Source organism: Suricata suricatta, chromosome 7 (assembly GCF_006229205.1).
Source record: "Suricata suricatta isolate VVHF042 chromosome 7, meerkat_22Aug2017_6uvM2_HiC, whole genome shotgun sequence".
Taxonomy (NCBI): Eukaryota; Metazoa; Chordata; class Mammalia; order Carnivora; family Herpestidae; genus Suricata; species Suricata suricatta.
The window spans coordinates 125,721,735-125,737,814 of record NC_043706.1 but is presented as its reverse complement, the minus strand read 5'-3'; the positions used below and the strand labels follow the sequence as shown (position 1 = coordinate 125,737,814).

The following is a 16,080-nucleotide window of genomic DNA, read 5'->3' as shown; positions in this document are numbered from 1 at the left end:
AATATATATACACAATGGAGTACTACATGGCAATGAGAAAGAATGATATATGGCCATTTGTAGGAAAGTGGATGGACCTTGAGGGTGTCATGCTAAGCGAAATAAGTCAGGCAGAGAAGGACAGATACCATATGTTTGCATTCATAGGTCTAACAGGAGAGACCTGGCAGGGGACCATGGGGAGAGGAAGGGGGAAAGAGGGCGGGGAAGAGTGAGGGACACAGATCAAGGGAGACTACAGAATACTGGAGACGAACCATGGACTGAAGGGGGAGGGGGGAGGGGGGATGGTCATGGTGGGGGGCACTTGTGGGGAGAAACACTGGGTGTTATATGGAAACTAATTTGACAATAAACTATTATAAAAAATAATAAATAAAAAATAAAGTCAATACAAAAAAAAAAAAGATTCGTAAATACTGCTGCATTTAATTCCCTTTCACAGGGACATTTGCTTCTCCACCAGAGAGGGGAATAGCAGCATCCTGGGAAACAGCCTGTGCAGGAATCAGGATGCATTAACCTTAGCAGTGAGATCAAAACAAAAGCTCTGTTTGCTGTCACCCACCAGAGCCCAAATCCCAGCTGTCCCTGCTGGTTGGCTGCATTCAGGAAGCGTAAATAAAATTAGATCCTCGTGGGGTAAGGAGGAACTGGGGTTTACCAAACGGAAGGCTTAACCGAACGGAAGGCTTAAGCAGCCCACATCCTCTTTTCCCATTTCATTGACTTTTCCTTTTAGCTTTTAAGAGGTGAAAAGAACAGTAAAATAATAATAATAATCATCATCATCATCATCATCATCTTCATACTAATTAAAGGTTAATACTTCCTGAAATAAAAAAAAATTTTACCACTAAAAATCCATTGTTCAAAATATTGCTTGGTTATATAACTGAGGTATCTACTTCCCTCTTTTTTCTTAAGTTTATTTATTTATTTATTTTGAGAGAGACAGAGAGAGGATGCACACGAGTGAGGTGAGGTTGAGAGAAAATCCCAAGTGGGCTCTGCAGCGACACTACAGATGACAGCCCCAATGCAGGGCTTGAACCCATGAACCAAGAGGTCATGACCTGAGCTGAAATCAAGAGTCAGATACTTAACTGACTGGGCCACCCAGATGTCCCTACTTCCCTCTTTTCTAACTTAGGATACTTCAGTGTGTTCAGTTAAACCCCACAGTACAGTATGACAGCCGCCCCACTGCCACCCATTAGGCATCCAGCAGGGTGGGCTCAATAAGGGGTAATGGAAGGAGGGATGGAATATCTAGATAGAGGTGGTCCCGGCTCTCACTCAATAGCCAAAGGGAAGGACCAAAGACCCATGGTGTCTGTCATTTCCATTCCTGTGAAAACTGAATATTCAGCTAACAATGCCTGGCCATTCACATCTCTTGAGCACTCTAAAAGTGTCTCTGCTAATGATCTTTCTGTCAACCCCTGGGCCTAATGGGATATTTGAGAAATGTTTAGGGTCTAGAATGAAGTGAAAAGCCTTTGGATCCTGTACTCCTCTTCACAGTACCATTAAGTGTTTTCTGTGTGTCTAAATTTTCTCTTTATTTTAAATTTTATTGCCTTTATTTTTTTCCATAATAATCTTTAATAACCCATAAGAAATTTCTAATAACCTGTGAGAGCCCAAGTAGCAATAAAAATTTGGTTTATCTTCTCCTGGAGTGTAAGTAGGATTCAAATTTTAGATGATGCTAGATATTGTGAGATGTTTTCAGTGAGGATGGATAATACCCATATCTGAGGACTAGTCAGTTGGCTTCTTACATTAACATTAACATTAACATTAACAATTACAACAACAACAGCCAAAAGGAAAAAAAAAGCCCCACAAAAGCAAGCTGGATTTCATTTAAGAAAATAGAGTGAATATTCTAAACTCTGTAGCATTCAAACCAAGGATACACAAAACAATGGGAACTTACCTAAATAGTCATTACAATACAAGATAAATTACTAAAATAAATAAATTGTAACAACTAGACATTAATGCCACTTGCATTTATGTACATATACTAGTATCCGTCCTGTTCAAATACCTTATTACATTGCATTTTCTTCCCATAAATTAGTTATTTTTAGACCCATTTTAAAGATGAGCATCTGAAGGCTTAGAGAAATAACTTTCCTAATGTCAGACAGTTATTACCAAGTGCTTTTAAAATTATCTTGCTGTAGGGGAACCTGGGTGGCTCAGTTGGTTAAGTGTCCAATTTGGCTCAGGTCATGATCTCACAGTTCACGAGTTCGAGTCCCACATTGGGCTCTCCGCTGCACAGTTCCTGCATCAGATCTTCTGTCCCATCCTCTCTCTACCCTTCCCCCACTAGCTCTCTCTCTTTCCCTCTCTCTTTCAAAAATAAATAAACTTAAAAAAAATATCATGCTGTGATTGGCATTTTTTCTGGCTTATGTTTTGTGCCCTTCCATTACACCGCACTTAAAATGTTTAGTGCTGTTCAACTCTGCACTGTTAGATTTTGCTCATCCTCTAGCTCTATTTATGCACATACATACGTATTTTAAAATATGACATGGGAAATCATATTATCTGAATGGTGTAACTGATGAGCCACCAACTCTGTGTCAGACATGTTGGTCTTACTCCTGCCCCAGATTCCCTTTCTTCTCTCCCATAGTAAGGGGCTCTGTTCCAATTTTATTTTTCTAAACCAAGGCTTCTTAATCATAGCATTACTGACATTTTGGACTCGATAATTCTTTGATGTGGGAACTGTCCTATGCATTATAGGATGCTCGTCAGCAGCCCCCATCTCAATCTAGGTGCCAGTAGCACCCCCCAGTGTCATAATCTAAAATGTCCCCATAATCATGGCCAAATATCTCTTGGGAAACAAGATTGTCCCCAAAAGACAAGGATTGTTTTAAGTTCAATCTGAAAGTAACTAAATAAAACTGTAATCCCTCTGCCTAGTTTCCTTCATGGACATCAGGGACTTCAAGGGATTAATTACTTAGGCATCAGATTATAACAAGTCAGGTTTTGCTGTGGTAACAAACAATGGCAAAACTGGCTTATCTCAATAAGCCACTGGCTCTCCAGGGCATCTGGCCTTTTGAGCTTACCCTTCTAGACCACTTCAGTCTTCTAGCAGCTCACTCTCCACACATGTTTTCCTGATCATTGCAGCAGGGAAAGACAGAGCATGGAGAACTGTGCGTAAGGTTCTAAATATGTCCTTCTGGAAAGTACACATGTTACTTCAGCTCTTTTATTATTGACAAAAGCAAGCTAGAAAGGTCTAGCTTTCAGGCAGAGAAGAAATTTAGTCCTCTATGCTAAAAAGAGGGTAACTGGGAACACTGGAAAGCATCAAATGATGTCTACCATCATCATTTATAAACTGTTGTCTGAATGCTTTATACTGAACCTAGTAAAGTTCTAGGTGACGTGATTCAAATAAAGTTGAAATGGAGTATTTACCCATTATTTCAGGAGAGAATGTTCACATGTGAGATAATCAGTGTGCAAGACAATGTATACCACACACAATAAATTATAATAGTGTTCGTTAAATTTATATATTGATTTGGAAAATATTTGCATTTTTATGATATTTGCATGGCATGTCTTTTGGGTTCTGGGACCCAATTTCAGTGTGTATGTGAGGTGAGGAGATTTCCCCATGCAGCCATCAGTTTTCTGGGCACCAACTTGGGGTCCTACAATTTGACTTGATTCTGACACTGTGTATCCTCCGATTCCCAAGTTAAGATTCCAGTCCTAGAAGACTGTCCCCCACTTTCCACTTCAGAAGTTACTGGTTATAAGTCAGAGGTACTATGACCCCTTCCTTTTGTTGGGTTTGAGTAGCATTCTAGAGCAGGTCACAGAACTCAGGAAATATTTTACTAGGTTACCGGCTTATTTTAAGAGGCTGTAACTCAGGAACAGACAGGTGGAATAGAGGCACAGAGCAAGGAATGAGGGAGATGGCTTGGAGCTTCCAAACCATCTCTGGGAGCCCCACTTTCTCTGCGGCACCAACCCAAAAGCTCTTGGAATCCTGACCTTTTGGGTTTTATGGAAGCTTTAATACAGAGGGATGATCCATTAAATAATTGGCCATCGGTGCTTGGTTCAACCTCCAGCCCTCTCTCTTCCTGGAAGCCGAGGGGTGGGACTACAAGTTCAGTCCCTCAAATCACAAAGCAGGTTCCCCTGGCAACCAGCCCATCCTTAGGGGTTATCCAGAAGTTACAACACAGCCAAAGACACCTTATGGCTCTCATCCCTCTGGAAACTGCCAGAAACTAAGATGAAGACCAAATATGTAATGTTATAATAATATTACAGTATGTATTTCTTGTTGTTTTTCTTAATGGCTTAAAAAATTCATAAATCTTTATGGCTAAGTGTATTCCTAGTTGTTTTATAATTTTGTTTTTATTTTTGAATGAGATTCACCTCTACCTCCCCATTTTTTATTGTTTATTAATTTTTTGAGAGACAGAGAGTGTGAGTGGGGGAGAGGCAGAGAGAGAGGGGCAGACACAGAATCCTAAGCAGCTCCAGGTTCCTAGAGCTGTCAGCACAGAGCCCAAGTGTGGGACTCAAACCCACGAAACGTGAGTTCATGACCTGAGCCTAAGTTGGCCACTTAACCAACTGAGCCACCCAGGCACCCCTCATTTTTTATGTCTATTTATTTTTGAACCAGAGAGAGAGCGCAAGCTGGGGTGTAGAGAGAGAGTGGGATAAAGGATCTGAAGTGGGCTTCGTGCTGATAGCAACCAGCCCAGCATGGGGCTCAGCCTCCCAGACTGAGAGATCATGACCTGAGCTGAAGTCACACATTCAACCGACTTACCCACAGTCACCCAGGCACCCCTCCCCCTCCCCATTTCCACCTGGCTACTGCTAGTACACAGAAAAGCTGTTTGATTTTTGTGTATTTTCCTTAATCCAGATGTCTCAATACCTTTTTAATTGAGTCTTTTAGGGAGTCATTCTCAAGGTTTTGCCCTGAACTAGCAGCATTGGTATTGCCTGGAACTTGTTAGGAGTCTAAATTCTTGGACTCTCAACCCAGATCGACTGACTCAGAAACTGAGTGTGGGATCTAGTCTTTGGGATATTTAGATATAGAAACATACTTGAAAAATAATGACATTTTCTTTTTTTTATTTTTTACAGATAGTTATATTTCTTCTTAACTTGCAGCATTAGGTGGAATATCTAGAGCAATGTTGGGTACTAATAAATATAATCTTGACTTTGATTTTTGTCTAAAAGAAGACTGTTGTTTGTTGGTTTCTGGTGTTTACAAGTTCTCTTACTATTTGCAATTTTTATGCATAGTTTTAAACAGGAATAATGACTGATTTTTGCAAATGTTTTTCAGAATTTACTCATATAATCATTGGAGTTTTGCCTTTAACTTGTTAGTGTTTGAAATATGTAAATGAGTTCCTAATGTCGAACCACATATACATTCAAGGATTAAGTACAACTTGGTGGGATTATTTTAATACGTTGCTAGATTTGGCTTGCTAATGCCTACCTATTTCCTAGCATTTTAGTTAATAGAATTGTTTCCTTAAAAACATTACAGCATTTTTCCATCAATAATAATATTATTACATTAATAATATTATTACAACATCTAATATTGTTAATGCAGCTTTTCCTGTGTCACATTTAAAGGTTAATTGCATTTTGTTACTACGTATTTTCTGTAGCTCCTCAGACCTCAAACCGTAACCATAACAATAATAGTTGCCTCTGTATATTCTCGCTAGAATTCTACCGAATATCTGGCTGGGGAGCTGCCCTCGTCAAGTGGAGCATGTAACCATCAAACTGAAGCATGAGTTGGGGGTTACAGCTGTAATGAATTTCCAGACTGAATGGGATATTGTACAGAATTCCTCAGGCTGTAACCGCTACCCAGAGCCCATGACCCCAGATACCATGATCAAGCTCTATAAGGAAGTAGGCTTGGTCTACATCTGGATGCCGACCCCAGATATGAGCACTGAAGGTAAGCATCAGAGAAATCTTTCTTGTGGACGTGTTTCAGAGAAGCCATTGCTGTCTGTCTGTCTGTCTATCTCTCCACCTACGTACCCACCTACCTTTCTGTCTATAATTGAATGACTTAAATATGAATGATAGAAATGGAATAACTATAAGGTTTTAGGTTTAACATGTTTGACATATTTTGATACTTTGGCTAAGATTCTCCTTTGATTTGCTTACGTATTAAACATATGTCTATTGTGTACCTGATGTATGTGTGGCATTATGCAGGCAGCTGGGAATACCATGGTGAGGAAAGCAGGCATAGCTCCTGTCCCCATAGAGCTTAGAGTCCTAAAGGGAAGACACACATCAATCAAATAACTACAAATAGAAATTTACAGCTATGATGAAATTTTTGTTAGAAAGATACCGCTGTGAGAGCATATGCACAGGCAAATCAGATGTAGGAAGAGGGTCAAGGAAGGTTCTGTTAGGTATGTTTGAGCTAGATTGAAGGGTGGAGGGTGGGGGTGCGGTGGGAAGGAGGCTCCCAGGAAGAGGGGACAGCTTGGGAAGTCTCTGCTGCAGGAGAACATAGAATGTTCTAAAAGAATGCCAGTATGGCTTCAGGTCAGAGAATAAAGGAAGAGGGTCTTAGAGATTTGGGCCACAATAAAGATTTTAGACTTTATCCTAAAAGCAGCAAGAAGCAGTTGAAAGGGTGGGAGACTGGGAAATGACAAAATAACCTTTTTTTTTTTTTTTCCCCCTTCAAAAGTGCAGTTTGCACCGTGGACAAAAATGGAGGTGGGCCCCCAGTGGATCTGGGGACACCAGTTAGGAGGTTACTGAGGTAGTTGATGTGAGAGATAATGAGGGGTGAGCCAGTTGGGGGCAGGGTGGCCATGGTGAGGCTGTAGTTATTACAAGTACCGGGTGAGCATGTCTTTGTAAAGGGGGGTTAGGACATGCGTGCTGCTGAGAGAATGAGAGACAGAGAAGGCATAGTTTTTATTTAATGGCAAGAGGCTGTAGGACAAGTTCCAAACTAATTACAACGCAGAGAAGAATGATGTGAGGAGCGGGTCACACGCTCCTCATGGGTTATGGGATGGGGAGAAGACACAGGGAGGCTATATCAATGTCATGGCATTGGAGGTGGGCATGGCTTTGACAGGTCGTACAGAGGGACGAAGGCCATGCCAGGTGGATGAAACAGTGTAAGTCAAGTGTCTTACTGGAAAGTCTGTATTTCAGCTTCGTGGTGGAGTAGGGTTCTCTCTGGGAAAGGGACGAGGGGAAGTGAAGCTGAGAGAACCAAGTTACACTACTAGTATCAATCATCTGTCAGCAGGGGGCAGCAGAGGGCTGTGGGAATGGCATTGGCCAAGGGAGTTTGGTGAACTGCTATTCTGGGGGAAAGAAGGCAGGCAGGGTGTGCCTCACCAGCAAATATCTCTACCCTCAGTCCTCTTCTCTCCCAAGTACTCTGCTAAGCAGTTTCATGCCCTAACTCATATAATTCTGAGAAGACTCCAGGCAGATGTCGTTTTCTCCATTTTGCAGAGGAAGAGACAGGTACAAAAATGTTAAGTAATGTGGCCAAGGTCATAGGGAAAGACACACAGCCCAGATTTCAACCCAGGCAGTCAGACTCAGATCTTTGCTGCAGGCACAGTGCTACGACGCTTCTCGCTGCTGCTCACGTGACTCGTCGTGCGCATTCCTCAGACCACCACCCTCTCAGTCCCTGGTGCGCGTGATGACCGGAGTGAGACAAAGTCCATTTGCCAGGGGGGTAGCTTGTCTCCCTGGGGTCAAAAGTCCAAGATGTAGGTGGGGACAGAAGACCTCGAGGATCCTGGGGAACCAGGACGTCGCCTGCCTTTGCTCTGTATGAATCTCAGGTTGTTCTCATGGCCGGGCTGGACTGAACCATCACTCGGGATGAGGTGTAACTTTTCTTCCTGAAGGAGGAGATAGATTCGTTATTCTTCTTGGTAATGCTGATCCAAAGAAACTTGACTGAGCCACTAGAGCTCTGTTGTTTTTCAAAGAAACAAAATGACTTTGCTTGGACATAAGGTCGTGGGTTGAATCTAGGCTCACTATAGTAGTGTTACAATCTTTTGGGGGGCCCCCATCCCTGCCACCACAGTGGAGCACCTTCCAGCCCTGGGCTACTGGACAGACACCAATGACAGCTGAATAAAAGTCCCTGAGTAGCTGTGTGATATCGAGCAGGCTAGTTCCCGCATTTGGAAAATGAGGTAATAATTTCTGCCTTACAAGATGATAACAGTAGAATAAGATGATTGATATGAAAGTGCTTTGTGTCTCTGGTTTCAAAACAGAGAAGATTTGCTAGGACCACGTGCCTAGAGCTTCCAGAGCGTTCTGATTCTTCTTTGATTCTGATTTCATAGCATCATTACCCGTGGGGAGTGTGACGTGCAGCAAGCCTGGAGTGGCTGGGCTGCTAACCATAGACCGTGTCCCACTCCATCCCAGGCACTGACTATGCGGGGGGTCTGGTGACTAACAGGTCTTTGCTTGATAGTTTGGGGTGTACAGAAGCCCGAGGGAAAACTCCACCCCCAAAGGCCCCCTGTAGTTGTGTTAAAATCTTTTTGGGGATAGCGGGGTCCCCAGGTCCCCATCCTATGCTGAGGTAGTTTGGCAACACCAAGAACAACAAATGAAAGCTCCCACGTGGCAAAGGCCAAACTCGGAAGGCTAAAGGAAGGCTTTCCTTGGTTCAGCATAACGGGGGGAGTAATCAAAGCGTTGATGGCCATTCCTGAGTCACCGGGGAAGTTTGGACCCATAGAGTAATCTGTGCGGCCCACAGTATTAGCACAATGAACATATAGATTAATTTAGCCGAATATTTTTAGAACTCTAGAGAAAAATCCATCTGGATGTGTTTTGAGCTGTAGCATAATGCTGTCAGATCAAGTCTGAGAAAGAAGACAGTTTGTTAGGCCTGACTGTCACCACTGGTTGTCACAGACCTGTTACAACCAATTGTACCGTCGATCCTTACTCTTGTACATTTTGTCATATGCAGAGGAGTTACTTAGGATTTTTCTTTTGTTTTCTTTTTTAAAAACAATTTGGTTTGTGTCATTCACCTGAGACATGAAAAGCTCCCAAATCTAGTAGTCACCTGAAAAAAACCACCGACATCTGTTCATTACAATTCAGTTTTCTTTCACATAGGCAGTACCCGATTGTGTTTTGACCTCTGTCAGCACAGTGCTGGTGATAGCAAATGGTCTGCCCTTGCCTTCCAAACGAGTTAATGTGCTTCTCAGAGTTCCCAGCTACCCCTTTGTGGGGACAGTCTGAGTTCTGTCTAATTCCACCTAGTGTGTGCAGGCTGCCAGGGGGCCTTGGGGCCACAACACCTTGGGCTCGGGCCTTCCTGCCACCACGTAGCTGTGTGATATCAAGCAGGCAGCTCCTGCATTTGGAAAATGGGGTAATTATTTCTGCCTTATGGGTTTATAACAATAGAGTCAGATGATTGATATGAAAGTGCTTTGAAAATTGCAAAGTTGGGACTATATTTTTAGTCCCAAGTTCTTAAGTTTCTACCAGAGGATGTACTAGATAGGATGGGCCTTATCTATATTATACTGCAAAGGTGAAAAAGGAGATACACTCAAATGAAATAATAATATATTCTGCCATAAATCTGCCTGGAGTAAAAAAGGAAGGGTGTGTGTGTGTGTGTGTGTGTGTGTGTGTGTGTGTAAGAAAGGCTGAAGGTTGTTCCAGAAATAATTTCTTTCAAGGTCAACCTTAGGTAAAGGGCATCTTCAGGGCATTTTCCACTCCTCTCCCTGGTTTCAGGCCCTGGTCCTCATTCTCCCAACCTTTGTTTGCTCGATGCAAGCTTTTAAGAAGCCTTTAAATCATTCCAGGGTTGATTAGCCTGGAAAAGGTGTGGACCACAGTTAGATTAGAGGAGTGTGGTAGTGTGTCAGATGTAATCAGTATGGCTGGATTTTTGTTTCATTTTATTTTTTATTCATGCACTTAATGAATGCTTCTTGAGCAACAACTGAAAGCCAAGGCCTGTTTTAAATTCGTGAATAAGAATCACAGACAGTTAAATGTTTTGTTAGACCTGCACAGGGTTTAAAATTTTCAACTTAGTTGCCAACAGTTAAAATTCCGAATACTTGATATAAAAAAGTCTGGATTTCTCTTCTTGCCTTTAGATATCATTTGTATGCATGGAAACTTTTTATCTAATTAACTTCTATATGGAGCCTAAATATATGAAACATGAAAAATTAGAGGCTCTTGTTGACACTGGTTTATTGTGCAAGCTCTGATTCTGGGCACCCTCTTTTTATTCCTTGGTGAGTTATACCTTAGCCCGGGCTCCCTAGAATGGGTTTTGTGGCAGAGGCATATGGCCCACGGGGACCAGAGAGCTCCTGTAGGGCACAAGGCCTAACCCCCAGTGAGGATGCTGCTCTCACCTGAGTTAAGAGCGACAGGGTAACCAGTAGGTTTGGGGGGCGGGTGATGAGGCTGAGAGAATTCGGACTGACAGCATGGGGGCCACCGAGCAGGCAGGTTGGGGAAGGGCAGTACGACAGCGGTTAAGACCAGAGGCTCTGGAGTTGGGCCGGCTGGGTTCGAATGGCCACTGAGGAATAACCTTGGGCAAATCTCCTTGTCTCAGTTCCCTCAGGTATAAACAGAGGATAATAACAGCACCAGCCTCAAAGTTGTTAAGAAGTGACTGTAAATGAACTGTTGCATGCACAGTGCTTAGAACAGCACTTGGCAGGCAGGTGGAAAGGGCGCAGTAGATGTTAGCTGTCATCAATCAAAGCAGAGTGATTTGTAGTCCCTAGAAGTCAAAATAAAGTGAGAGCCCCAGTGAAGGCCAGGCCGGGACAGGTGGACATCCTGGGCCAGGTCCTTGTCTGGTATCCTTTCTTCTTATTTAGTTTTTTGTTATGTTATTGAATTAGTTGATAGTCTTAAGTGACGTGCTAAGTGATTCTAGAAGAAGCCCTCCGCAGGATGAAACCAGCAATTAAGCTGGGGGCCTTCTGGGGCTTCCCAATGGCAACTGCCATTCACCTTCCAGGACTCTCCATCTGAGATCACAGCATTCCAAATTCATACAGAGCCCTTTTCAACTTCTAAGCTGTATGCATGCCTCTTGAAGAAATTTTTACGAATAAAGAGGAAAGAGAGAGATATTGCATCATTCGGGCCATTTGATGCAGACCCTTCCTCACAGAATCTCTGGCCGAGAGCAGACTGGGGGAAGGGAGCCTGATGGGTCCATGTGAACCCCGGCTTGGGCAGATTGGTGACACCAATGCTGTGTAAGCTGAGCGCAGGGGCTGGGGCTCTGACTCCAGAAGCTCCCACAGCATGTGGCCACTGTGGTCTGTTTGGACACTGGGCATTTAATGAAAACACATATTAATAATATTTCTCAGATATAATTTTTTTATTAAAAATTTTTTTAACCTATTTATTTTTGAGAGAGAGAGGAAGAGAGAGGGAGAGAGAGAGAGGGGTAATGTGAGGAGGAGAGGGGCAGATAGAGAGGGAGACACTGAAACCGAAGCAGGTTCTAGCCTCTGAGCTGTCAGCACAGAGCCTGATGCGGGGCTCGAACTCATGAACTGTGAGTTCATGACCTGAGCCGGAGTCAGACGCTTAACTGACTGAGCCACCCAGGTGCCCCTAGTCAGTAACCTTATAATAACATTGTGTGGTGACGGATGGTAACTATACCTGTTGTGCTGAGCATAACATGTAGTATAGAATTGCCCAATCACTGTGTGGTACACCTGAAACTAACATTGTATGTCAACTGTATTTCCAGAAAATAAATTTGCTTCCTGCTCATCTCTTGGCAAAGTACATGGTAGCTGGAGAGGCAGCTGTAACAGAGAACATGTCACACGATGCCACAGTGGCAGGAGCAGGAAGCCTGGCTTCCCAGTTTGATACATGGTCATTCCTTCCCGGCCAGCACTGGGCTACAGTTCTAACACCTCTTCAGCAGAACGAAAGCCTGGCACATGGGCAGTCCTCACTCTCACTGGCAGGGCTGCTCAAACATATTTTGGAAGTTTTGCTTCCTCTGATCTCCCAACTCACATGGTGAGTCAACCACACAGTCCTCTCCCTGAGACATGCAATGAGACAGCTCTCTGGTACGTATGACATTTTACATCTTCCCGTCTTCGGTGACATTTTGCTGCCTCTAGGGAAGTGCCATGAGCAAATGCCTGTAGGGGCCGCCCACCTAGCTCTAACCTCACAGTACCCCACAGCCTAGGGAGGAAGTGCAAATCGCTTACAGTTGATGGCTGAGTTTGGACTCTGAAAAATCAAGTGGCACAGAGGAGCTGATATGTCTCCACTTCAAATGCCCGCTGAGATCAGGCAGGGAGCATGGACATGTGGCAACAGGCGGTAGGAGGAGATGGAGCCCGAGGAATTGGAAAGTGTGCCCTGACTAAAGGCATTCTGGTCAAACTGTCTCTAACCTGCTGTGTGGGACCCGTAGCTTTAGATGCCATGGTAAGAGATTAGTAGAATACCAGCAGCAAAATTAGAATATTGTCTTGGCTTCCATGTAGATAGATGTTTCTGTTCCTGTCTCAGAGCAGGGTGAGCCTGAAGCTAAGGTAGACCCGCCACAGACAGAGGGGTAAGTGAGCCGCCCTTCAAACCATGATGGCGTCTTGTAACGTCTATCAGTTCTTCTAAGGTGCTGACATCTGATTGCCATGTGTTGTGTTGCGCTCTTAAGCTCTTAAGGGGCCTTTGCATTTTAAAAGAGGGCATCTAATGAGGGAAGTCAAACTTACTTGTGTGGCTCTCATCGCCTCGAGGCTCCATCCCACCATGGAATTCTAGGCCTCCGTGAAAATTTGCACTGAAATCATTTGAGGGGAGAGTTTTCCCCCCCTTTCCCATTATCCAGGGCCGTAGCAACATGAAGCGCCATTGTATCCCTGTGTGGTTGAGAACACAGAGTAGCTAGAGTGTGTCAAGTCATCGGCACATAATCCAGGTGAGGCAATCTGTAGTTTCCCTCTTTCATTCCCTTTTGAAATAATTTATAGTGACCATCATCCACACCACCCCCCTCAATCCACTAACCATCTTTGCTCCGAGAACCTGTGTGCTAAAGAGACTCCAGGCATCTAGGAGTTTGATGACTTTAGGGGGGTCTCTGCCCTCTGAGACAAGAGAGTCCAGCAGGCCTGAGCAGACCATTGCACGTCCTCTCCGTGTGTGAAGGTGAAGACATCTGACCACCCCCTAATCAAAATAAGGCATGAGGTGATAACAACTATAATCATGATTGCATTGCGTAGCAAAGGAGAAATGGAATCATTTCAATACTCACTGGTTCATGAGGGAACAAATGAATGATCACTTATCGCATGTGTATCAATTAATGTTAGCATCCTATTGGCCAGATGAAAATTAGTTGAATGAATAAGATTGACTCCTTTGACGAATATGGATTAATTCTGTGTTTTGCGTTTATCCCGAAGATCTGTTTGGATTAGAGAAAGTCCAGGTGAAATCCTCTAAATCTCTGCTTGTTCTGATAGATGTAAAAATCCATTCTTCTGACCATAGACAGTGGTTAACTGTTCTTTGAAAGGAAATTTGCACCGATGCAGAAGTCCCTCAAGGCAAAAGCAAGGGAAGGTGCAGAGCTGATCCGCGGCCTCTGGAAGGCTCTTTCCGCTCTTTAATTAGCAGGCTTTGATAGTGTCTCACCTTCTCCGTCAAAACAAAGGGATGGAGCCAGCTCTAATGCCCCCGCCTCTCTCTGCATGGCACGGATTTCAGCGGGCGCCGCAGCAGTCGTTAGTAGTGAGAATATCGGGTTCGTTATTCATGTGTCTGTGCTGTGCTCTCTCAATCCCAGGCCGAGTTCAGATGCTGCCGCAGGCCGTGTGCCTCCTCCACGCACTGCTCGAGAACGGACACGTCGTGTACGTGCACTGCAACGCCGGGGTGGGCAGGTCCACCGCCGCCGTGTGCGGCTGGCTCCAGTACGTGATGGGCTGGAGCCTGAGGAAGGTGCAGTACTTCCTCATGGCCAAGAGGCCGGCTGTGTACATTGATGAAGACGCCTTGGTCCGGGCGGAAGGTGATTTTTTTCAGAAATTTGGGAAGGTTCGTTCTTCCATATGTAGTGTGTAGATGGCCCATCTGCCTCCCCACCCTCCCAATGTCCTTGGGAACCCGGTTTCCTAAAGTGACGTCAGTGGAATGTCCTCCAAACAAAGATCCCACCAGAACTGAAAAGACTGGTCACTTGGCTTTTCGCACAGCCCGCCCCCATATGTCTGGGTCTAACTTTCTATTATGCTTTGGTTGGACTGCATTTTCTTTGAAATATTGTACAATGGAAGCTATGAGAAAAAGCCACAAGCAATTGGGCCGTGCAGTGTCCTAGCAAAAGACAGAAAAGTAATGCGTGAAATTCCTGTTGCCCGCCCACAGACCAGCCCTTCGCTTTACAGATGCTGGATTTGTTGTGTGACTTAACAACCACACGTTCTTGCTGCATTGTAATGTGACAGGCAAGGCTGTAGATTTGATTACTTGTGTGTTCATACACACGCGGGGGCACGCGCACACACAGACACACGCATTGCTTTCCCGTTCAGCTGAATTGAAATGACAAAACGAGAGGTGCTCAGTTGCCGGAGAAGGGAATGGGGGAGAGGCCTGGACTGTGAGAGAGGAAGAGCTCACATGACTGAAGTGATGGCTTTCTAGACTTCCCGTTGGCATCCTGCTTCACAGTTGTTAAGTTGGCTCCCGGGAATCCCTTCCTTCTCCACCCACAGCCTGTGTGACAACCACGGTAGTGACTGTCTCTCTGCTTGTTGCAACTGAGGCTCAAGGAGCACTGACAGCTTGCCCAAGGTCTCATGGTGAGTCAGGGGCCAGCTGGTGTTTAAGACCCACGTGTAGGTGACTCAGTGCTTTCAACACAACTTGTCATTTCGGCCAATGTAGTGGATTCTGTTTCTCTTAGAACAAGGTCAGTTTTTCTGCAGCAGTTTCTACAGTGAGAAATGGAACATCATTGTGATTCATTGCCAAAGACTTTGGGAAAGTGGTTATGTTTTGTGCAACTTGATTTCAAACATGGTAGGCTGTCTCCGCACCCAAGTGGCCTGAGCCATAGCGCAAGAGAGGAGCCGTCCTGCCAAAAGAACCCAAATCTATGAATAACTATTGGACAGCGTAGGAGTGATCCTGTTTCAGCCCTCAGTTTAAAACTCTCCATAGTTACTGTGCCACCAGGATACGAGACATTGTACCCTAAGTTTCATAAAAAGTACGAAGATCACACAGAAACAGCCCTGTGTTCAATCAACCACACCGCGGGATTGAGCCAGGAATGATATGCCAGAACAGGGGAAGGAGAAGTGACTTTATTGTGTGTCTCCTATGTGCCAAGTGCTTTGCAATTCTAATTTAACCTTCACAGCACCCTCTGAGGATGGTTCCTTACTTCCCATATACAGACAAGGAAACGAAGGCTCAGGTACTTAAACCAACTGCCCAGCAGCACATGGTGAATAAATAGATGAAATGAAATACAAAGCTCGGTTTGTCTGATTCAATGCCTATGCTTTTCCTATTAAACTACAATGCCTGTTTACTTTTCTGCTGCTTGTTTTCTTCTGTAATCATTTCTCAATAGATATGAGACTGTGAGTTAGGAAGTATGGGGGGCCCATGGGGAAGTTCCTCTGGAGTTCAGAGGAGGGAGGGATGTCCCCACTGTGGGACTCGCGGAATGACTTTTAATTTGTCAGAGAAGGCCAGGCAGCTCACATTTCTCTTGCAAGTGTACAAAGTTACAGTTGTAAGCCAGGATTGAGTATTAAGAAATCTAGCTCTCTTGCTAAAAATAACTAGAGATAACTACTGTATCCAAGTAACCCATTTGTGGTCACAATGTGTTGTGTAAAACTTAATCTTAAAAATGGAATATTTGTAACCAATTGTGTGTGTGTGTGTGTGTGTGTGTGTGTG

The 16,080-nt window shown here is 44.1% G+C and overlaps 1 protein-coding gene across 1 annotated transcript in view; it reads left to right on the top strand.

Moving 5' to 3' along the window:
- EPM2A (EPM2A glucan phosphatase, laforin) overlaps positions 1 to 15,708 on the top strand; it is a 67,328-nt gene extending 51,620 nt beyond the window's left edge. Inside the window, exons 2-3 of the mRNA XM_029944169.1 lie at positions 5,784 to 6,025; positions 13,949 to 15,708. Coding sequence (XP_029800029.1) covers positions 5,784 to 6,025; positions 13,949 to 14,226 — 520 coding nt within the window. The 3' untranslated portion in view covers positions 14,227 to 15,708. The remainder of the gene's footprint in view (positions 1 to 5,783; positions 6,026 to 13,948) is intronic.
- The last annotated feature ends 372 nt before the right edge of the window (positions 15,709 to 16,080 follow it).